This window comes from Sturnus vulgaris, chromosome 8 (genome assembly GCF_052056855.1).
Source record: "Sturnus vulgaris isolate bStuVul1 chromosome 8, bStuVul1.hap1, whole genome shotgun sequence".
NCBI classification, from domain to species: domain Eukaryota; kingdom Metazoa; phylum Chordata; class Aves; order Passeriformes; family Sturnidae; genus Sturnus; species Sturnus vulgaris.
In genome coordinates this window covers 37,999,907-38,024,605 of record NC_142250.1, presented here as the reverse complement: position 1 = coordinate 38,024,605, position 24,699 = coordinate 37,999,907, and the positions used below count along the sequence as shown (strand labels likewise).

Here is a 24,699-nt window from a genome sequence, read left to right as displayed (position 1 = left end):
GTAACTTTCTGAGTCAGTGAGAGCTGTGCATTTACCTCCAGGACAGGTGACACTGTGCTTTTTAAACTCTACCTTGCCATTGAAATGGAGGCTTTTTTCCTGTTTGCCAGTTTTTCCTGTTTGCTCGGGAGGCAGTGGCCAGGCTTAGCACAGCACACTGCTGACACCCCCACGGGCACTGGAGCAGCTGGCCACAGCTGGAGCAGCTGGCCCAGTGCCAGAGTGGCCAGCTCAGTGCCATGGGCTGGTGGCACTGCCTGTCCCTCCCCAGGTCTGCCTGTGGCCCCTGGCCTCAGCAGCTTTGCTCTGTGCCAACAGCTGGTGGCAATGATGGCTCTCTTTTTAATTCTCTTCTTCAGGAAAGAATCTGAATTACTTCCAAAAGGCCTCTGCCTCTCAGATTCTCCAAGATTACAGCTCAGGCTAGAACTCCTTTTCTGTATTCCCCTGCATGCTGATTCCCTTCTTATTTTCTCTCTCAGTCTCTCTGGTCAGGTTGCACATCTTTTTGTATTCTCTCATTTCATTTTCCTGACTATGATCTCAAGCCTGAGTTCAGCAAAGCATCCATACAGTGATTCACAAAGAATTCACCTGGAGCTGTCTGGCCCTGTGTCAATCAGGACGTGGAACTGTGCAGGGTCTCTGCTGGCAAAGGTAAAGGGCTCCCCTGCTCTCTTTTTAAGGCCTCAGATTAAATTCACTTGCTGACATCAGATATCAATAATATGCATTCAGACTGTGACCAGATCCAGATAAACCCACAGCACTACAAGATCTGGAACTTGGAAACAATCTGCCAGAAAAATACCCTCCCTTCTCTTGTCCATCCTTCTAAATAATTTTGTATTACTACTTGATGCCAAGTAGTCCTGAGGGAGTATTAAAAGAGAAATATTTGCTTTTTCATAATTACAGAAACTGGGACAGTCCAACTGTTCCTGAGGAAATTCTCTGCAATATCTATGTCTTGTCCCATAAGGTCCAATCCTCTTCAGATCTACTCAGATGTTCTGTTACTTATCTTCCATTATTTTTTCTGCTTTGGCCATGAAGTAATGCCAGCTTGAGAAATTCCTCGCTGGAGACCTTCAGAGCACTTACACTCTTCCACTCCAGCTGACCAAGCAGAGGACTGGGTGTATTGTTTCTGTTCAGCAAAGACTTTGATGAAGCACATATAATCTGTGATGGAAATCTGTTTCTGCAGAGAAACATAAAATCCCCTGCTGTCTTGAATTCAGGAAGAATGCAATGAGAGGCAGCTTCTCTCCTTATATTGCCTTTATCTAACTTGCAGACCAAGAACCTCTATTGTTTTTCACTTTAAAAGTAAAGCAGCCTGTGAGCCCCATCTGCTCCAGTGTGCCAAGAATTGCCTTTGCTTTGTGGTAACGTTTGCCTGTGTTTGCACTGATGGTGTTTGTGTTTCTGCTGCCTCCAAACTCCAGGGTTCTTACAGCCATGAGAAATCAAACATGGCAGCAGTAACACCACATAGCAGAAATTTAAGCCAACACCAAAGAAAATTATTTGGTGCTTCTTGACTTAATTCTAGCACTGGGCTGTGCAGCCACTGGAGTCTGTCAGCTCCATTCTCCTCAAGCCTTGCAGGGAGCTCAGCTCCTGACACAGCACAGGGTGGGCACAGCCAGCCCCGAGCTCCCAGCTGACCTCAGGGCCAGCAGCAAGCCCAGAACACTCCCAACCAGCACTGCCCAACGGAGTAAATTCAGCAGTGTGCCCTTTAAAATAATGGGGAGTTTTTTACAAGATCAATGATGTGACACAGCTCAAGTTCAAGGCTTAACCTTTGGAGATTGTGACCCTTTGGCTCCCACATAGTAGACTCTCAGCAGCAGGTATAATTGGGAGCTGACTTTTAAAACATGTAGTGTTGGGCAATTCTGAAATCAAATTATGTATGTAGCTAAAATCTAGATTTCCTGAGGCAGGCACTGAATACATTTTATCACAAAATTAGAAATAATAAAGAAATAAAAAACTTTTTTCTTCTTCCTATTATCCAAAACAGCAAAAAATCCTTAGTCTCTTAGAAAAGATGAGATTTGAGATGTGGAACAGGTAAGTGACTTGCATGAGGCACAAGTGTGTTGTCAGCTGCCAGCAGCTCAGGCTTGGACTCTTGCTAAGCCTAAGCACATCCTAAGTGGGATGGATGGGTGCCCTCCACACCCCCCAGGATGGACATGTGTCCCCCAGGATGGACACACAGCCCCCCCAGGATGGACACACAGCCCCCAGGATGGACACACACCCCCCAGGATGGACATGTGTCCCCCAGGATGGACACACACCCCCCCAGGATGGACACACAGCCCCCAGGATGGACACACTCCCCCCAGGATGGACACACACCCTCCAGGATGGACACACACCCTCCAGGATGGATACATGCCCTCCAGGATGGACACACACCCTCCAGGATGGATACATGCCCTCCAGGATGGACACACACCCTCCAGGATGGACACACACCCCCCAGGATGGACACACACCCCCCAGGATGGACATGTGTCCCCCAGGATGGACACACACCCCCCAGGATGGACACACACCCCCCAGGATGGACATGTGTCCCCCAGGATGGACACACAGCCCCCAGGATGGACACACACCCTCCAGGATGGATACATGCCCTCCAGGTTAGACATACACCCTCCAGAAAAACATCTGGAGAGTACAACAGTCAGCGTGGAGAGAGGAAACAGGGTGGCATGTTCTATGTCCTGCCTGTGTTCAGCACCCTGGTGATGCAGTCTGAGCTCCTTCTGGCACGGGCTGTGATGGTGTGAGAGCAGCTGTGAAGGTGTTGTGCAGTACAGCAGCGTTCAGGACCCCCAGGACCCCCAGGACATGGTCTGCACTGACAGCTCAGGGCTCAGGACCACAGCCCTCAGCCAGCTAAGGGCACAGCTGGTCAGAGAGAGAACAACTTGGAGGAACAGCAATCTCCCAGCACTGGCTGGGGATTCAGAGGGATTTAACCCTGCAATGAATGCTGATCCCTGGCTCATTGGGCTCCAGCACTGAGAGCACTGAGTGAGGACAGAAAGCTCCACAAGAAATGAGGCAGCCAGGGTCCTCCTGCTTGTAACAACCAAACACACCCCCAGAGGGGATGGGACCTGGCTGGGCCAAACCACCAGAAGGTTCATTCCACAGAGTTTCTGAAACAGAGATGAAATTGTTTTCATTGAGCAAACCAAGATTCCAATGTGTGAGCCACACGAGTACAGAAGTGTTAATGCAGCATCATTTCAGAGCTCGCAGCTGGGGCTGCCTTGTGAAGTGCTATTCTTTCTGCTGTATCTTTAAGTGCTGTTAAATTCATTTGTCACTTGATCGAAAGCCAACAGGCTACAAATCTCCCAAGCCCCTGTGGTGCTGAATAGTGACAGGAGGATTCTGTTCTGCCCTCAGAAAACATTTGTGAGCAGCTCTGCCTGCACTCATCCGCGCTGCTTTAACTCATCTGCCTCCCCATTCTCCCCGGGCTGCGAGGACAAATTGCTCACTGTGGCTCCCTTTCAGAGGCAGCACAGCGAGCAAAGAATCATGACTGAGCAGAAACACAAGGAACAGGCACATAAAAATTCATCACTTTGGCCTGCTGACCTCTTGCCACTGGATTTGGCAAACCCCATCTCAAAAAGTAGCACCGAGGGAGAGCTAAGCAGAGCGGCTGAGTGAAATTACTGACAAAAAATATCCTGGACACAGGAAAACCCCACCAGATGCTTCATTGTCTTTGCAGAGAAGTGGTGCTGAAAAAGGGGGTGATCTACCACATGGCATATTGGGTGGAATAAGTAGTGCCATTGTTTCAGGGCAGCTCTGTCACTTTACTGACCGCAATACAAAGAGGTGTAAAGCAAGATTTAATCCTGACTTTTTAGTCAGCAGATTAAAACCAATCATGCCAGATGTCCACAAGACTGTTTAACATACAGAAAGCTTTTTCATACTCTACAAAATAGTAGAAGTTGTAATAACTTCTTTATTTCCTCTACTGAGGCCTTTTTCACTCACTTTTAGTCAGAAAAGAGGGAGATGTTGTAACAGATTTTGAGATGTGCTATTAATTTTTACTCTAGCCTTTCTTCTTTTCCCTTTTGAGACAAAGCTAAACAAAGTAAATTCTTTAACCCATCCAAAAGTAGACAGCTATGCCAAAGAAAACTGCTGGTATAAGAAAGTTGTGATTTTAAAAAGAATTTATACCCATTAAGACCAACAATGGGTGTTATCAGCAGCTTTTAAATTCTACAAGTAATACTTGAAGTGGGGAAAGACATGAAAACACGGTGGTCAGCCTGCTGAGAAAGCAACAGATTATCCTTTTCTCCTCTAACCTGGGGATTCCTGCCCAGCTGTCTGCTGTGACAGAGTGTGAGGATGGGTGTGCTCTGCTCACCTGGCACAGGTGGGCAGGTCCCTCGGTGCCACCACAGCCGTGCTGCCAGGGCATGGATGTCACCCCACAGCCACGCCTGCAGCTGCACACAGAGCCCTGAGCAAAGGCACTGCAGGCTGAAATACCAGCACTAACAGAAGCCAAAACCACTCTGTGAGTGCTCCTCTTTAAACTCACCTACACTACTGTTACACCCTTTGCAGTGTTGCTGCTTTCTTCTATTTCTGATTATGAACAAATTCATATCCAAAATTACTACCATAAAGGATATAAATTCAATAATAACCAAAGCATATTCAGTGTTCCCCTGCTGATTCCATAGCCAAAAATGCTGCTAAATTCAGCAAAACTCAGAATATATATTTAGCTTGTCATATTAAATAGCAAATAATTTATGCATATAAGAAAAAATAATTAACTTCTCTTTTGAAAAAGACATAGAAAAAATAAATCTCCTTAAAATTCCAGTATTGGGCTGATTTGTATCACATATATAATTTAGTAATTCAGAAGCAGTATGGCAGCAGGATAACACCTTGCTTGGCATCCCTTATCTATCAGCTGCCTTGGGAAAAACACAACTTACATATTTCATTAGTTTCCTCATCATCTGCTTTTACAAAATCCTCATTACAAGCTTCTAAAACAAGAGGAACCATCTTAGTGAATCCCTGACCTAAACCAGTACTGTTGTACCATTTAAACCATTTTTTTTCTTCCTTTCATACGTGGTAGGGAGCGAAGTGAAGAGTTAAAATCCCAGCAAGGCACAGCTTTAGTTCTGCTGCCCCTAACCAGGGACAGGCACAGCTCTTCCCTGGCTGCTCAGTCCTCCCAGGGAGCACCTGCAGGACACCTCAAGCCCTCCCTGCTGTGTCACTGCAGGTGCCAAGGGCTCAGCAGGCTGGGACTGGGCCTGTTCTGCCCTCCTGCCACCCCATGAGCCCCTCTGCCTTTTTCCACACCAGGGTGCCACCTCTGAACTCATGTCACACAAAGAGTGGCCGTGCTTTGCTGACCACGGTTTGCAGCATCACCAACCACAGCCCCAGGTGCAAGGACAGCCCCCTGCTGCCCTGCTGCAAGACGTGTTTCATTAGGTTAATTAACGTGCACTGTTTGAGCTTTTATCATCGTCCTCCTCCTGACTGCACTCCTTGCAGGTCTTGTATCGTGCCACCTAAGGATTCTGTGATTCTGCACTGAAGATTCTGGGCAGGCAGAAACCTCCAGCAGTGCCTCTGCTTTCCCCAGTGCACCCTGATGGCTGAAAGGTGAAACACCCTGGGTTTGAACCTTCCCACTGTCATCCTGAAGGGACAGGGCAGGCAGCACAACGAACACGAAGGTATTTTCTTTGTAACAAAGTCCAGCTAGAGACACCCAAGCTACCTAACAGGAATAAGTCAACCAAGTGTAAATCTGACTAAGAGATTTCTGCCAGTTGAACACTTACTTCATTACTACTTATTCCACCCCGGAATTTGCACTATTTTAAAATTACAATTCTATTCTCTACTTCTGAATTTCTTCAGGCAAGTCTTGTGGGTGGCCCTCAAGATACATTTTACCAATTTTTCATGCCCATCCCTCGAAATGTGACCCTGCTCCTGTGCTTTTATCTCTCTGACAACTTCACACAGGAAAACATGCAGCCCCTCTGATAGCATGAAATCGGAAACAAAAGCCTCTGGAAACAAAGGGGAGGAGGGAGGCAGGGTACAGTCCAGGTCCTGGCTGATTTTAGGCACAAACAGATGTTCATAGGACCCAATACCCTGAGCAAGCTGAAAGGAAAAGCTTGTAAAAGAAATGGACCTTAAAAACAATGTCTTGAAGAGCTTTAAAATAAAGGCAAAGGGAAAGCAATATGGCTTTCACTGATAAATCTCAGCTAAGAAAACCAAAGTGGCACCATGAATTTCAATGATGCATTTTTCCTTCTCAATGAACTCTACAGCTCATTTTGAAATCTACAAATTGCTTAAATCTCAACTTGGTTTACAAGTCTCCCATAGCCATTAAAAGGTTACAATACAGGCATTTCTATTTCTTGTAACTAATCACCAGAGCTGGAAACACCCAGCAAAGCCCTGAAATATAGGCTAATGCCATTATTTTAAAAGCTGCTTACAGCTCAACAAAGAGGAATATGCTGAAAGAATCTTGATTGGAAAAAATCTTAGACTAGCTGTTGGAACAAATTATGTTCAATCTCCTGTTCTTTTCATGTGCACTATTTCAGACTCAAAAAGCCCCATGGAAAGAATCCCTGAAGCTCTGTCCTGAATTGGACTTGGGTTCTGTTTCACAAAAGCCAAAACGCAGCATTTACAAACGAAACAAAGTGTGGAATCATTCCTCTGGCTGAAGTTTCTGCTTTTGTGATTAAAACTCTCTTCCTCTCTCTTGAAGAGCCTGCCATCCAAAAGGCCCTGTGCCATGCTCCAATGCACAAAATACATGTATTCATTACAGGAGAAAAAACCCTGAAAAATTTGGCACAAAGGCGGGTGCATAGCTTAAGTCCTGTTTAGGGTAGCCCTCACTGGAACTCTGCTCATTTGCACAGATTTCACCTATTGACTGTCTCTAGCAGGGATGCAGTGCATGGCTAAAAGGAATCTTCCATCAGCTGCCTGTGGTCAGGTGCAAATTTCACTTGATAGTTATTAGCATCAATGACACTCACACAGTAAAGAAATACAGAAGTGGAATATTTTTCCACCAGCATCAAACTCAGTAGGAATTATTTTAATGACAAACAAAGCTGAGATTGAAGGTATCTAAAAGTCTGCTCAGGAAGCTTTAAGAAATTGCAGGTTGAAACTCCATCCAGAAGAGACTGTGCCTTTGTCTAGTCTAATTACATATAGCAGATCCTACATGGCACTGATTTCATCCTCAACTGAAGCAAATGGCAGCTCTTTGACTAAAACAAACCTTCAGAAAGGCACAGCCTCTTGGTAACACACAGGACACTCACCAATTCCTCTGGCAGCCACTCCAGGAACAGAACCACTGACTGATCACTCCAGTGGCTGATTTCCCACACGTGATTTTTTCATTTTAAATTGTCTGTTAGCAGCTTCTAAACATCACTGAGACACAAAAAGAAGGGAGACATTGCTGTGAACACAGCAAACTATGAAACCACAGCCTTGTGACTGCAAACTCCTGGGAAAGCCTCTGACCTGCTGGCAAGGGCTGTCTGGGCTAACTGGAGTGGACCTCTAAAGAAGCAAGGCTCAGCTTTGCTCTAAAATCAACTCCTCCCTGGCACTCAGGCCTGGCCCAGTGCCTGGGAAAGAGGAGAGAGCTTTGCTCTCCTCTCACACCAAACTGTGATGTTGCAATGCATGGAGGTGTGCAGTGGATCTCAGTGCACGGGCTCAGCAGCCACATGCAAAGCCAGGTACACAATTACAATAAATTGACCTGAAGAAGCCTGAGTGGGTGTGCCATGGCATTGCTGTGGGAGCTGAGTTCAGCTGTTTGCCTTTGGTGTCCCTGCCACTGAGCCCTTGGTGCTCCTGCATGTGCAACACAGCCAAACAAAGTTACACACTGGTGTTTGCAACAAACTCATCTTGCCATAGCATCACTTGATTTCACTTCACCACTTTCATCCAAGTTGTAAATCTCAGGACAAACTGCCTTGTTCAAGCATGTTTTGTGACTGCATTTTCTCTCTCAATTTTCTTCTCATTATCAACTCTTGCCTTACGTTGCCTGAAACGAACACCAAGCTAATGAGACTTCAGCTACTGAAAACCTTGCTTGTGCCTCCTTCCTTTCTTCCCCCTCAACTACAGGAAAAATTTTTCTTCTAAAATTCTGTAATGTCCCAGGTACACCAATTTGTTCTAAATCAACTTTCAAGCCTGTTGGTTACAGATGGGTAATTACAATCAGCCATTCGTACTCTTTAAATTCCTTCTCCTGACTGATCTGTCAGGAAACATCACTCAGGCACTGGTGGCTCAAAACTTTCCTTCATTTTTAAATGATACACAAACACGTCAAGTTTAGGAGATTTCCAGTACATTCAGGGAAAAACGTAATGATTTTTCTGCTTCCAGATGTGAACAGAGCTCTTGAACCTTTTATGGCTACAGTACTGACGTCCTTGTGAAATTCAGCACTTGTTAAAACTGCAAAAATACAGGACAGAAACAAAAATAAGGGTGACTCTTTCAATGACATTCACAAGTGGGGTAATACTGTAAAGAGCTATCCTTCATAAGCCTTCCACACCTAAGGGAAAGAAAATTTATATCCATCTGAATTTTTGGACTGCCTTCAGGTATTTCAGAGTGAGACAACCAAAACAGAAGATGTTTTTGAATGGCATTGAGAGAATGTCTTTTCTGCATGAGTGCTAATAGTGCAGTACTGCTTGTAGCTGCAGTGCTGAACAATCTACACTGGGATTTCACAACTGCTGTCAGCTAAGCAACCAGTGCAGTTTGCACTAACTGTGACATGTTTTACTCCATAAAAGATATACTTTGACTTCTGAGAACTATACTCAGTGTACAGGAACTTCAGCTGCCCACATTAATGGATTTTAAAATTACCACTACAAACCCACTATGAACTAGTACATAGATTTGATCAGTTAAAAATCTGTACTTCACCAGCTTCAGGGCAAGTTCCATTTACTTCTGGAGAAATTATCAAAGGTGGGAACAATGTTAATGCTAACAGTCTATCAATACCCTTCTGTATTTTCCCAGTGCACACACATGGCTGAAAGAAATCTGTACCAGTTAACGGCAAAAAATCAGATGAAACAGCCATCTGTAGAGGAATCACTGGCAGAAACTGGCTTTTATTTCAGTGGTCACAGGTTTCACCAGAAATTCTGACAGCTGTTTGCTGAAGCACATATAATATGCAGCATCAGGCAGTGGTTTGAGCCCTCTGCACAGCCTAACAACAGAAGAATTGCAGCCTTCATTTCGTCTAACCCCGCTTTTATTGTTTGTCATTGTTTCTTAGAGTTATTCTGCTGTCAATATTTGAAGAACAGAATCCTGTCTGGGTATTGATTTCCTAAAGACTTTGAATCACTGCCTTCATAATGCATATACTTTAAAGCAAGTGCATGCAAAAGGTGGAGGTGAAGTTGCTTATTGAATTAAATCAATACAAGACACCCTACTGGCAATTATCATCTAGTATTTATTTTATATAATGTAAAATACCCAGCAGACAGAAGAAAAACAAATTTCCATCCCACTCTGGCAATCTTAATTTAAATCTCTTGTATACTCTGGACGTCTGGCTTGCTTTAGTTCAGCTGTTGTCACAGAAGCACTTAGCACACACTTGGCTGCTCTGGAGCTGGTGGTGATGGGGTAGCACAGTGCCACCTCCTGTGACACTGCCACCTTCCCTCTGAAGGGAACACACAGCAGTGCAGCTGAAATCTCGAGATGCTTCTCCAAGAGCAGCTCAGGGACTGCACTGCAGAGACCCCATGACTAAAAAAGCCCCAAATGACACTGAGGGGGAAATACAGGACCCACACTGGAGTCCAACTCACTTCAGGCACTACATGCCTTGCTTGCCTGTCTCGGAGGGAGCAGTGGATCTGAGGCTTGCAGAAGCTGCTGTGAGGAGCAGAGCTGGATGCAGCCAGCAGCAGTGCCCTGGAATCCATGCCAGCCTTGCTGAGGCTGGAGAGAGAGCAGCCTGTACCTGTCAGAGAGCAGCCTGTGCCTGTCAGAGCAGCCTGTACCTGTCAGAGCTGCCTGCACCTGTGAGAGCTGCCTGTACCTGTCAGAGCAGCCTGTACCTGTCAGAGCTGCCTGTACCTGTCAGAGAGCTGCCTGTACCTGTCAGAGTTGCCTGCACCTGTCAGAGCTGCCTGTACCTGTCAGAGTTGCCTGCACCTGTCAGAGCTGCCTGTACCTGTCAGAGCAGCCTGTACCTGTCAGAGCAGCCTGTGCCTGTGAGAGCTGCCTGCACCTGTCAGAGCAGCCTGCACCTGTCAGAGAGCAGCCTGTACCTGTCAGAGCTGCCTGCACCACACGGCAGAGCTGTGCCTCAGTCCGTGCTCTGCTGTGCTCCTGCCTGGCAGGGCTGGGCAGATGTGCCTCACTCACTCCTCACCCAGAGCCCAGGAAGATGCTGTGATATTTGTCCCCAGGAAGATGCTGGGGTGTTTTTCCCCAGGAAGATGCTGGGATGTTTTTCCCCAGGAAGGTGCTGGGATGTTTTTCCCCAGGAAGATGCTGGGGTGTGTTTCCCCAGGAAGGTGCTGGGATGTTTTTCCCCAGAAGCTGATTGCCTCCCTTTTGTGCCAGGACAGCAGCAGAGGCTGAGCACACCTTTCTGTGCCAGGGGGTCAGAGCTGCCCCTTCCCCGTGCCTGGCTCGGGATGGGGAGTGTCCCCTCAGCTGTGCCAGCAGGGACAGTCCCCCCAGGCATTCTGTGCACCCCAGATGAGCCCTGGCCACCCCACAGCCTCGCTGCCCACCCTGCAGGAACAGCTCCAGGGAGCACAAGGGAGCTGACCCCCCACACCAGGAGAGCTGAGCTCTGAACCTGCTCCTACCAGGGGCTGGCTCATATATCCTGTTTCTTTTCCTGCCTTTACCAGAAAGTGCTATTTAATTGTGAGTATTTGTCCCACTGAAAGGGCAAGTTACACGGAAAGTGTGTAAAGTCAGCTACAAAGAAAACAACAAAAACCAAGCCAGAACACGACTTCACAGAAAGGTCTGTGTGGTAATAAACCTTTTTCTTCCAGAGGAAGATGCCATGAAGAAATACGATAATTTTCAAGGATTTTACTGGCATACTCTTCACTCATTAAAAAAAAAAAATCTATTCCATGATCGTTGAGAATAACATCAGACTGTATAGGTCAAAAATTGACTGACATCACTCTGGACGGGCATTATTGAGACTCACAAAGAAGCTGTTGTGCCTTTAAGCTTATGGTACATTGCAACGCAGTAAATGAAAAGCCACTATTATGAGGGGATGTTTATGTCAGTATCTGAAACAAATCTTCTTTTTACTAGGATAATACTGTCTTAAATTGTTAACTGTTGATCAGATAAACAACATGTGATAAAGATCCTATAATCTCTTTTCATACAATTGGCTTTAACCCCTTAACAGCTTTACATATTAAAATATTACACATTAATTACCCTTGTGAAAGCTTGAAAGAGCTGCAAATTACATCCTAACACACTTCTTGTGTAAGCAGTAATGTGAGAATTCAGGATGAGATTTTAGTAAGGCGGAGATAGGATAATAAAATTTTCACAGGATGTAATGTCTCAGTCACTGCTAGAATTTGCATCCTGCCCCCTCCCCACTCCTTTGGCCTCTGTGTGAGAGGAAACGAGGGCTCACTAAGGTAGAACAGGGATTTCATGCAGTGCAGGACATGGAGAACCTCCCTTGCCACGCGGTGCCAGGCAAAGGTGACCCATTGCTGCATGACTACATAAAGGGCCAGGAAGCTTTATCCTTCTTTCCTTGGAGAAGGAGCAACCTAAACGTTACAGCAATTATTACAGCTGATTTGAGATTATTATTAGATTGCCACTTTGCATATTTTGCTTTGAAATGTCAAATTCTCATCTCAGATTGGGACTGGGAAAAAATGGCACATTATGGGAAATCCTATTCTGACAAAGGTAAAATTGCTGTCTGAATTATCAATACTAATAAAGACAGATTTGCAGACACATCATGTAGATTAGAAAGTCAAAGTTCCATTTAACAATGCACGTGATAAAATACAGTGGAGACCTGTATCCAAGACAATTTTTTTTTGAAAATTCCCACTGTGTGAGTCCTCCTCAGAAGGGCTGAGGAACAGAAGCTGCTGTCCTGTCTTACCCCTCTGCCCCAGAACTGTGAGAGCAAGAACCACGAGAGAGAAATGAACAAGCTGCAAGTGCTTATCCCAAGATGCCAAGCAGTTCAGGGTGTGTTTCCTGAACTTTCTCAAAATTAATGCTGAGGTCCATGCTGATTTACAGTGAAAGAACAGAGAGGGCTGGAGGAGCTGGAAGGAAGAGAAACAAATAAAAATCTGTCTGCCAAAGAGTAACACAAGGCTGCACTGTAAGGTAGAGCCCAACAATATTCTGAACACCTTCATCCCCACAGCTCCAAGGCACTGACCCCACAAAGGTGCCCTGAGCAGGAGGCTCCTGCACCCTGGGACAGGCACAAAGCCCAGCTGGGGAGGCTGGGGGGCTGCATCTGTCCAGACACTTCACCCCAGTTTGGTAAGGAGCCTTTAACTGCAGTGGAAACACATGTGACCAAGGTTTCAATGACAAGCCCAACGATTTAATGCAACAGCAACTGGTGTCTCTCACCACCATCATTTGCTGCCCACACAACATCCTACCACAAATGAGCTTTACACACTTCAGGCATCACCGTTTGTCCATCCTCACATTTAGCACTGGTCAAATCTAAATTGAAATAAAGTTTTTCTTTTTTAACAGAGTATCTATCTTGGTATCTTAGTGCTCTTTTCTACAACTTTTGAGACTCCATATTTTCAGGTAAAATAAATAATTTTTAAAATGTTTTAACATATCTGCACACACATCCAGATTTTGTGCATTTGGATCAGCAACTCTCACTGTATTTCTGATTCCAACTCAAGAATAAAATTTGCCATTGGAACAGGAGCTGCTGATGATAGAGGCAAACATGATCCTGTTCCTTGATTTTCACATAGATACCTTATTCTTTCTACCCAATTTTGTTTCTGATAAGCATTTCTGATACCATTCTTTAATATACAGTGTGATTTATTTTGGAAAAAAACTCCCTCCAGGCTTCCATTTATGGCAATGAACATAGGTATACACAGGCTTTTCATACACTGCAAATATAGAGAGTGCAAGCCTCCCCTTCCCCTTGCCTTTTGTTTTAGATCACCAGTGGGTCCCTTTCAAATACCAGTGCATGATAGATGTTAGAATTTTGTATTGAGTAACACCCAAGAATAAACTGAAATGTAAAAAGAATGCATTTTTTTGTAGGTACATCTATTCCTTCTAAAATGAAATAATTATTTTAAAAGGGATATTATAGTATCTACCCTATCTAGGTGATGTTTTGCCCCATTTGAGCTGGTAAGTTTCTACACTAGAGATAAGCAAAAAAACAATTAACAAGTGGCTTTATTAAAGTAATTCTTACAGATTTGCATTAGGTGTTACAATACTCGACTGAGTTATTCAAACTACACCTGCCTAGGTGAGAGTAACTTGAAAGCCCAGCTCTTATGACTGGTTGGTTTTATGTGTGATTTTGTAGCCACCTTCCCTGCTGCACCACGAGCCCTCTTGCCCTGCCCAAGAACAGATGAGTGCCCTTGCTTGAAATGAAGGTAAGCATGGGATGAACTGCTCCCCATAATCTGAGGATGAAATGCTCTCTTTATTCTGGGGATGAACTGCTCCCCATAATCTGGGGATGAACTCTTCCCCATAATCTGGGGATGAACTGCTCCCCATAATCTGGGGATGAATTGCTCCCCCTGTTCCGCCTCCAACGCTCCCCATGTCACACGGGAAAAACCCCGGGCACGTCAAAAAGTTTGGCAGACACATCTCAGTGTGTCCTGCAGCAGACACCAACCTGCCTCCTGCAGACAGACAGGTACAGTTCCAGCTGGGTCCCTGGCCTGGCATCAGCACGGCATCACCTGCAGCCATTGCTGAGCTGTCCCTGCACCTGCACAAAGCCTCTGGAGCTGGCAGCCCAGGAAAGCTGCCAGGTGCCCTGCAGGACCTGGTCAGGAGCTCTGAGCCCAGGAAAAGCTGCCAGGTGCCCTGCAGGACCTGGTCAGGAGCTCTGAGCCCAGGAAAAGCTGCCAGGCGCCCTGCAGGACCTGGTCAGGAGCTGGCAGGTGCCACAGGTGTCCCGGTGACAGCCAGCACTGCAGGGTGCCCCGTGCCAGCGTCCCTGCACTGCCGGCAGGTGATGGTGGCAGGTGTGGGGCTGGGGACGGCGCTGCTGGCACCGCTGTCACTGCCAGCCCAGGGCACAGCTGCCAGCTGAGGGCACACACAGACAGACACACAGACGGACACACTGACACACTGACACACAGACACACACAGACAGACACACTGACACACACACACAGACACACAGACACACTGACACAGACACAGATACACACACACACACACACACTCACTGACACTGACACGCAGACAGACACACAGACACAGATACACACACAGACACACAGACACACTGACACACACACACACACAGACACTCACTGACACTGACACGCAGACAGACACACAGACACCGTGGGCACGGCACAGACCGCAGGATTCATCGGCCGAATGACACCAAGCCCTGTCAGACAGCACCAGATAATTGTATTTAATTTGTGTGCGTTTTAATTAGGGGAGCAGGCAGTGCCAGGTTTGATGAACAGATCATCTTTTCTGTTGTGCTTTCTCAGCGTGGTTGTCTGAACTCGCACCAGAGGCTGAGGAGGGCTCGGCCCCATTGCCAAGGGACCCCATTTACACAGAGCCATCCTACACGGAATAAACCCCATTTACACAGAGCCATCCTACACGGAATAAACCCCATTTACACAGAGCCATCCTCCATGGGATAACCCCATTTACACAGAGCCATCCTACACGGGATAAACCCCATTTACACAGAGCCATCCTACACGGAATAAACCCCATTTACACAGAGCCAACCCACACGGGGTAAACCCCATTTACACAGAGCCATCCTCCATGGGATAAACCCCATTTACACAGAGCCATCCTACACGGGATAAACCCCATTTACACAGAGCCATCCTACACGGGGTAAACCCCGTTTACACAGAGTCATAAACTTCATTTTCAGCCATCCCTCACAGGATTATCCCGTTTTCAGCCATCCCTCCCAGGATTATCCCGTTTTCAGTCATCCCTCACAGGATAACGCTGTGCAGGACCCCTGCCTGCTGAGAGCAGTGCCATCCCTTCCTGCAGGCACAAATTAAAAGCAGGTTTCTGGCCACATGCTCTGAGACCCTCTGGGGCCCCAGAGGAGGCAGCCAGGGAACAATCCCTTCACTCATCTCTCCCCTTATCTGTGATGGAAGTAGAAACAATTGCATCATTTAATTTACTATTGCAACGGGGATATGGCTCATTGGCCCCTCGTTGTTTTGAAGATGGATTTAATTAACCTCCTATGAATCTTGCCAATGCGTGTGGCAGCATCAGCATGGGATGAAAGATGTCACGAAATCAGCTGCAGGGTAATGAGCATTTCTCAGGCTTTGCTGTGCTGAGAGGACTCGTGGCTGCAGAGAGCTGTGGAGCAGATTGAGTTAATACACTGCAGCCCGGCCTCTGGGAGCCCCAGCTCGGCTTTGCCCGAGCCTCTAACAGAGGTAATTGAATAATTCCTCGTAGCCACATGTACCTTTAACGCAGAGGCCATTTGCAATCACGGGAAAATAAATAATTGCAATTAACTACACTGTTAAGTAAATATATCCAGCCCCCCGGGGAAGCAATCTGCATGCTTTTTGTAAGTCTGGCTACAATATAAAACTCATCATAATGTCTGTGAGAGTAATTTATAATGGACATTTAGCAGGTGCCTCAGATGTGTTGCTGCCATTTACCTACATTAATAAGGCTCTCCTTATTAGACCTGAAATTGTATGCATTTTAATTTAACAAATCTTTATTACACTTTCATTTTACAAAGGATGCTGTTTCCAGCATTTCCTAGAAGCATTTGAGCTTGCAAAGAATGTTCAAATCTTTATGTGAGGAAGGCTTTTACAGTGAACTGTTTGAGATTATAAAACCAATCCAGGATTTTACATGCTTTCTAACATTCCTAACTGGAATGAAAACATGACCTGAAACTTGCAGCCTATTGATTTATTCCATCATGTGCTGGTTTATCCAAGAAATATAGCAATGTGTTTTTTCTCTTACAGGAATGGTTTAGTATCACTTTACAGGGGGAAGGGAACCCTGTAACAGTTTTTAACCACCAGCCACTATGGAGCAAGACCTCCTGGAGCTCTGCACTTGGCCATGAATTCAATGGCTGCACCTGATATCCCAAATGGGCACCAGTGACAACCTGCATGTTATCACTGCCCAGGAAAGGTAACAGTCTGCTCTGGTTTGGAACAGGGAGGCACAATTGAGTACACCCACAACAACAGGCACTTGCTTTTTATGCCATGTCAGTATTTTTAATGCAATGGAACTTTATTGATTTCTCAAAGCAAAGTAAGTCACAATAAAAAAAAAAATCATTGCTGTATTTGTATCAACGAGAATGTGCAAATCTTTCACGCCCTTTTCCTGATGCATTCAAAGCACCTTCTGCAAATACTACTTAGATTATAAAACACACACACACACACATTTGCACCTGACAAGACAGCCAGCTGGTTGCTGGTGTCTCCTGAATGCACGAGGACAGCAAGAGCTCCATCCTGACAGGTGACCTGTTTTTGTCCAGGAAAGCACATCTGTACCAAGCAGGAGATAATTCAGTCTCCATCACCTGACTACCTCACTTGAATCAGCTTTTCAAATCAGTTATTATTGTCTAATTAACTATTAATCTTTTTCATGACAATTACTAATGGATCATTTGTTGGTTGGAGTTTGCAAAGATCCTTATTAGTGTCCAATGCACGGGATGAAACAAATTCAACTTAAAATATTTTTTCAGATTTGAGTAAGATCGAAATCAACCATTCAGATGTGAAAAGCTTTTATTGTGCCCCAGAGATGTTTGCTGCAGAGAGCGAGTGCTGTCCCAGAGGAAGGGTCCCCACTGTGCAGCAGGCACGGTGGCAGTGCCAGCACAGCTCCTCCAGGCTCTGCTGGCACAAGCCCTGGATAAGGGATTCCACATCCCTCTGCCTTGTTCCCAGTCAAGGAGCACCTTGTGCCAAGGCAGCGTGAGCAAATGGAAATTATGGCATTGGCTGCAGCATCAGCACTACAGTGGGAGCTAAAAAGTCAAGCCAGAATGAAGTTCCTATTTTATCAGATAATATAAAATCACATGGTCAGAGGTGGCAGAGAGGCACAGCGAGAGTGAATGATGGAGCCAGACATGTAAATTCTCATGAGCAGTTATTACCTTTTAAAAAACATTTAATCAGCAATTCCAGTCCTGGCTTATCAAAGGGCTCCTTGGCAGAAGTCTAGAAAGGAAATATTCTGGTTGACTGGAACCCATGGAGCAGACAGGGTGGGTGGACAAGGTTAATTCTGAGTTTTAAGATGAGGACATGATTTCTTTTTCTGCAGGTAGAGCTTGAAAGCTTTTTATAAGCCAAAATATCTGGAATCCTGAAATCCCACTTCTGCTGCTACCTTTATAAATTTTCATATATGATACACTTAATCCTGCTCCAGCCTACCAAGCTACCACCAACCCTAACAAAATGTGCTTTAGTGAAGAAAAAAATCAAACCTGTTTTTTCCTGGATACAAGGCAAGGCTATGGTTTACCTTGAGCAAATGGATTTTGTGATTAATGTGACTTTCTCCTAAGGCCTGACAAGCTGAACTCGTTACTGAGCTGCTGTTCTTGGGACTGAGGAGCAAACACACAATTTTAATTTTTTTTCTTGGAAGTACAAGGTACTTTTCTAAGAGACTCCTGAATCAGCAGTGTCAGAGTTTTACTCCCAACAGTTAAAATAAGCCCAGTTTCTCAGGCCTGTTTATACTTTCCTAAAATGGATGTATTGGAAGAAGAAGTTTAGTGTTTAGAGCTTCAATTAATAACTTATTTAAATACTAAAGTAATTCTCAGAGATTAATACAGATTGTTACTACGGCCAGGTCACTGAAAAAAAGTACTCTTCCTTGGTCTAAAGCCACTGAAAACTTAAGAACTGACCACTTAAAACACTTGAATGGTGACTAAAACAGAGCAAGAGTGGTAAAGTGGGACAGGAGCAGAAAAGATCTCTGGATGAGCAGAGCCAGAGCTGCGAGCTGAGATGCTTTGGGCTGGGGCAGGCACAGCAGAGAAGCAGCTCCAAGCTCCAGCACAGTGCCTGGGCCAGCTGGAACGGGAAATCTCTCTCTTTCTTCAGCACCTTCTGTGCCAAAGAACAGGAAAGTCCTGCCTGTGGCAGCCCCAGGTGCCAGCCCGTGGGACAGGGCTACCAGCAGCCACAGACAGTGGCCACGGCTCCAGTTCTGCTTCCACACCAACACCAGCACCTGCCTGGGCAGCTCACAGAACACGAGAGATGCAAGTGAGCTGTTCACAGTAAAAAACCAGGTAAAAGTGGGGATCAGAGTGGCCTTGGACCTGTCACACAGGAAACCCCATAAGCTCTGCAGCAGCCACCACAGCAGAGAGAATTAACTTGTTCTTCCATGTGGTCACCCACAGTCACTTCACTGCCCTCATTTCTCACCTCAAACAAAAATAACAGGACCTCCTCAGCTCTTGGTAATAAACCCCATCATTGATCCCCCTCCAAACTCCTGCTCCCTTCTTACTCTTAACATGCTCAGAGATTTTAGTATCCTGATTTTATTCAGGTGACAGTTAGGTTGTCTGATTTCAGAACTTTCAAGCATGTAATGTATTAGCTTTTAAAGAACCAAAACTTACTCATGATAATGATTAAATTTCTGGAATGTTCTTCAAGTTCAGCCTATGGTATGTCTCACTGCTGCTGCAGATTTCTTTGAAATCACCTCATCAAATCTCCTTTCTACTGAGTTTTAGAAGATAATTTTCCAGGAGCAGAAAAAGTACCTTTGGCACACATGCAATGATACATTTGCAATGTACTTCTGTAAATGCAAAGATTACAGTGACCTGTGTCAGCTTTGAAAGGGGAGAGCAGAACTTTCGGGAAAATTATAGGAAAGCTGTCTCCTGCACAAAGAAACATCACACATTCATGTTTCTGTGAAATGCTGTGACAACACTTGTATAGAGACACTGCAGAGAAGTTATAGACTCGAATTTGTAGTTGAACCAATATAAAAGTTTGTATTCTTTTTTATATGTTGCAAACACTTCCATATGTGCTGGGAATAGAGGTGCTGGAAGGTATCTGAAAGGAGTGGGCAAATAATCAGAATGCTGTAACACCCAAAAAAGTCTAGCATTAAAAAAAATCAGTAGGCAAAACTTTAAATTTAAACAGCAGCAAATCCTCAGCCACCTTTGCCAATATAGCATTAAGTGAATTTACCTGGCTGTCAGACAGAAGATTCAGGTCTTACAGCACACCTTAAAGGGACCAAAACCCAAGGAAAGGTAGATTTTCCTTCTGCAGTTACTGCCTTAATAAACACATTTTGTAACCACAAGGGCTGTTTTTGCTGCCTGGAGCAGGGTGCTGTCCTCCAGGAGGCTGGACTCTAATGGGAGATTTTCTGTACAACATAAAAGCACTGGTATTCACCTTCCTTAGAGAGAGGCACTGGTCCCAGTGGGATGTGCTGGGGTCTGGCCCCAGGGATGCTGCCAAGGTCAGAACTGAGCAGCAAACCCAGCTGAAGATTCACTGGGGCCACCTCAAAGAGCACCTGGCACTGCCCACGTGCCAACAGCCTCCCCTGGATGGCTCCAACAACAGGAAAGCAGATTTTCCTAGCAAGGAAATCAATGTGACTTTAAATTAAGGCTCCCATAAGTGCTCAATAAATTACATATTAATGATTTATAGTCAATTAATTATGAATTAATACGCCCAACATTTTTTGCATCTGATTTAGGACACTGCACATTCTGAACAGCTCTCAGATTCTCCCTCTCAACGGCTTAATTGGGAGATTATTTACAAACACTTTCCATGTCTATGATGTAAGCACAGTCTGCATTTACACAGCACAAGCCTTGCTCGTAGCATCTCAGTGTTACAGCATTCAGAGGCTGTGGTCTCAAGAGGGAATTCAAAAGGTCAGCAGGAAAAGCAGAGATAAATTTAGTAACATACACAAAGATGACAGGTCAATGCATTAACCCTTACAATTCCCAGTCTGAACTCCATGCTGCAGAGTGCAAGGAGTGGTGAACACCCATGTGCACGGGCCCAGGTTTAAACACAGAAGGACTGGGAGAGCCTTTGGAGGCTCCCAGCTGGGCAGGGCTCACCCCGGGGCTGGCACTGAGCCCTGGCACAGAAGCAGCTCTGGCTGCTCTTGCTGCTGCTCTGCCCCTGCCAGCTGCACACGCTGTGGTCACAGCACTCTGCCAGCTCCAGAAAAATGGCATCTGGAGTCACAGCCTTCACAAGCTGCTCGTGGCTTGGGCCTGGATCCTAAACACAACCAGAACACCAGGTCCTATCCAGTACAATTCCCTCCGGAGGTGGGCTATAGCTCTGTCCTTCCAAATTCTACTTTAGGAACTGATGTTCCACCCAGAGCCAGCCCCTGGTGCCAGTGCTGTGCACTGACTGTGAACTCCCCAGGACAGCCCTGGTGCCCAGAGCAGCCCCAGACACATCACACAACTGTTTCTTACAGCTCTGGGGTCTGCTGACATACAGATTTATAAACTGCACCAAGTACAGAACACTACAAAACAAACTTACTGTGGCTTTAGCTGACCATGTATAAACTGGAAGTGGAAGTTTCTGAATCCGTTTCCATTATGCCTAATTAAAATTGCAGAGTGGCTTGGTGAAGTTCTGATTACTGGGCTATGCCACTTCTCCAAGAAAACAACAGAAAATCTGTATTATTCTAGTGCTTTGTACACTCACACAGGCTTGCACCTTAGGAAGCAAGAATGAGAACAGGAATTTGATTCATCTTCCAATGACACCTTTTGTGCTCACATGCAGCAACATAAACCAGCAAGGGTAAGGCACTCCCAGGATGCAGAGTGCTGTGTCAGGGCAGAACCCCTGGCTTCACTCTCCTCGCTCTGCAGCTCACTCAGTTTCCATCCTGTGGGGTTAGTGACACTATTCTGTTTGATGGGGATGGTTTTGAAACTCACAGACATGAAGGGAGAAATGTTAATGCATTGGTACCAAAGCAAACACCCTCTGCAGTTCCAGTCTTGCAGACTGCTGGCCGTTTGTAAGCCAGGGAAAGTTTGGGGCACCCTTCATCAGAGGTACCTGTGCTGCAGAGTGACTGACAGGGGCTCCCAGACAGCAGCAACACCACCACACCACTAGAGAGGAAAAGGGCTAATAGTTCTCTGAATGTTCTCTGAACATTGATGATAACTGTGGTAGCCACAGGGAAGCAGAGCAGGTTTTAACCTTTAACAAATGCAGGGTGAAGCTACAAATTCTGAATGAGTGACTTGACTTTCACTTCAGCTGTGCTTTAAACTTCTGGCCTAAATGACTGCCCTACAGAAAGGATTCCAAGAAGATATTGGTTCCATATGCTGTAACATCAAACTCCTGTTTTCCAACAGTTGGACTCCCCATTCTGTAAGGAAGGAGAACAGCACAGCACCTCAATGGGGGAAGCCTTTGGCACACAGGACATTTCCCACAGTTTGATTTACAAAATAAAAACTTTTGGCTTAAAAGATACATGCCTACCCTCAAGGACACCAAGACATTGCAATACTTCAGAGAATTAAAGTGGGAAAACAGAAGATTCAACTGGTTTTCAGTCTGGGTGTTATTTCTGACACCACCTTTCCTGGAGCTTCAGCATTCAAGTCAAGGTTATCTCAACTCATAATGAAAAAGGTTTAGTACATTCTTTTGGCTTTATCCACATCTCCCAGTCACATCAAGATGTTACTGGCACAAAGGTCTGTACTGATGACTGCCTGTACTTTAGAAGTGTGCAGTTCTATCATGGACATTTAGGAAATGCCTCTTGTTTTCCCTCAGAGTAGGAAGGTAATGCAGCACTTCCTCCATCTGCAGGAAATTATTCTGATTCACTGTGAGCTATAAGGAGATGGCAAAAGTCACAACTACACGATGTTAGTTACTTGTTGGATGTTCCTGTTAGAAGTAGTCCTGGCCAAGTCTGATGTCAATATTAACATTACTTTGTTAAGTCACTTTTACGTTTTCTACAGGGAAAAAAAAAAAGATAAATCAAACTGGTAGGGTCAACAACAGAACAAAAAGAGAAATCCTACCTCTACTACTGCTTTGGCATCCAGTCTAAAGTTGAAATCTCCAAAGACAAAATATGAAACTTTCTCAAACCGCTGATCTATAATTCTGGAAAAAAGAAAACAGAACAAACCTGTCATTCAGCTTTACACATATGCAAGAATGTACAAAGACACACAAGTTATCCTTAAGCACAGTCTCAGAAATAATTACTGGAACCATCAAAACTACCAGTTTATACTGGACAAATATATTACCCATATTTTCCAGTTGATTTTCTTTGCTTGGGCAATTCTATCTCCAGCCCCTGTGCATCTGATTTCCCAAGCCTGGCTGACAGAGCAAGCTGGGGAAAGTGCATTTGCAGCAGCTCACACGAATCTTGCAGAAGTGGCATTTGGGGACCATGGAAATCTTGAGGGTATCATGGAGCTCCCTCACACCTTGGAAAGTTTAAGGATATGGTTTTGGGCTGGGCAGGCAAGGATTAGGAATGCAGAATGAATGGTGAGTTCAGAGTATGTCTGAGTTTTCTGATATTTAAGCAATGTTACCAATATATATATTTTTTATATATAACCAATGTATAACTGATATATAAGCAATGTTACCAGTGCTTTTGGGTACTTTGTGAAGCACATGAGAAGCGACATGGCAGGGCTAGAGATCAATCATCCCATGTGACACACTGAGCATCCCAGAGTGGCCACAGCTCTCTCCAGACTCTGCTGTTCACAGCTCACTTTTGCTGAGGCTGTAGCTAACACCTAACAAGTAATTGCTCCAGCTATGAAGATTGACTTTTTCCTCAAGCCTTTGCTCAGTCCTGCCCAGGGAGATGCAGCATTACCATCCACCTTTCAAATCTTGTATTATTAAAAAGTGTCATTATATTATTAGCCGATCTATTATTAACAACAGTTGGGAGGTACTCTCAACAATACACAATTTTACAGCTGCCAGAGATCTTGGCATTTAGAAATCCACCACATCACGCTTACTTTCAAACCAGGAATCAATAGAATTCATCTCCTATCAGTAAAGATAAGTAAGAAGATATGAAACACCCAAAACTCGACTGCCACAGCCACAAAGAATTCATACAGACAAAATGCACAGAGCCCCCCTGGGTGTGCAAGACGTGAGAGCTAAGGAATGAATGCAGGCAATAGGCTGTGAACATGCTGGGAACACACCAATATGAGAGCATTATTACACTGTCAGTGAGTGCAGGTGAGCCTGGGGCTCACAGACAGGTAAGGCTGCCCAGCATTGCTGCCCCAGCAGGCAATTGCTCCACAGGGCTTTTAGTTCTGCCACTACACCCATTTATCACCAAAGCTACAAGGAAAGATGTAACACTGGATCTGTAATGAGATACTGCCTCTCCTCTGAAAACCTCACCGTTTTCATCAACACTAATCTATTACATAAGGAATATTATTCCACAGAAAAAATAATGTGCATTGGGCCTAAGACACTGATCATTTGAAGAAAATCTCTTGCAAAGACTTATCTGTTTCCCCTATGAAAATCTCCAGTCCTCCATTTAGCTGACAGATTATTGCAGGCACTGTTAATAAATACTGCCCACTGTCAGCTCCCAGCAAGCCCTGAGAAAAAGCTGTCACTCCTGACCTGCACAAAACATTACTTTGATTAGTGCCCTCATGGAAAATTGCAGGAAAATGAGAACTTAAAAGTGAAACCATTTACATTGCCACAGTTTGCTAACACTATCATTGCAAAATGGGATCTGCAATTTCCACATCACAACAACACACTTTGCTTTAGCAGCTGTCCTGAGTCAAGTATCAGCCTTGGCTCTGCCCGTTGCCATTTTCTGCTGACAGAGGGGTGACAGATTTTGCAGGAATGTCATCAAGGTCCATTGAAGGCCTCTTGAAACAAATTGGGATTATGAGAACCATGCCTGTGATTGAATTATGCAGACAGATTTTCCAAATAAACAGACCATTCCAAAAATAATCTCTGAAAATGTCTCCAGACCGATGACCAAACCAGCTGATCAGTCTGCTTCTGATCAGTTAATTCAAACTCAGCCATTTCACAGTCCATAGCACATTACCTGATTTAAACATGATTTGCATACAAATCAATGCCAGCTCTACAACTGATAATTTTATCCAGTTTCTCCCCTCGTAGC

The 24,699-nt window shown here is 45.1% G+C and overlaps 1 protein-coding gene across 2 annotated transcripts in view; it reads right to left on the bottom strand.

The window, feature by feature from the left end:
- Positions 1-24,699, bottom strand: part of INPP5A (inositol polyphosphate-5-phosphatase A) — a 168,563-nt gene that overhangs the window by 34,626 nt on the left and 109,238 nt on the right. For both annotated transcript variants that reach the window (XM_014890666.2, XM_088169487.1), the window contains exon 9: positions 22,556-22,640. In XM_014890666.2, coding sequence (XP_014746152.1) covers positions 22,556-22,640 — 85 coding nt within the window. The remainder of the gene's footprint in view (positions 1-22,555; positions 22,641-24,699) is intronic.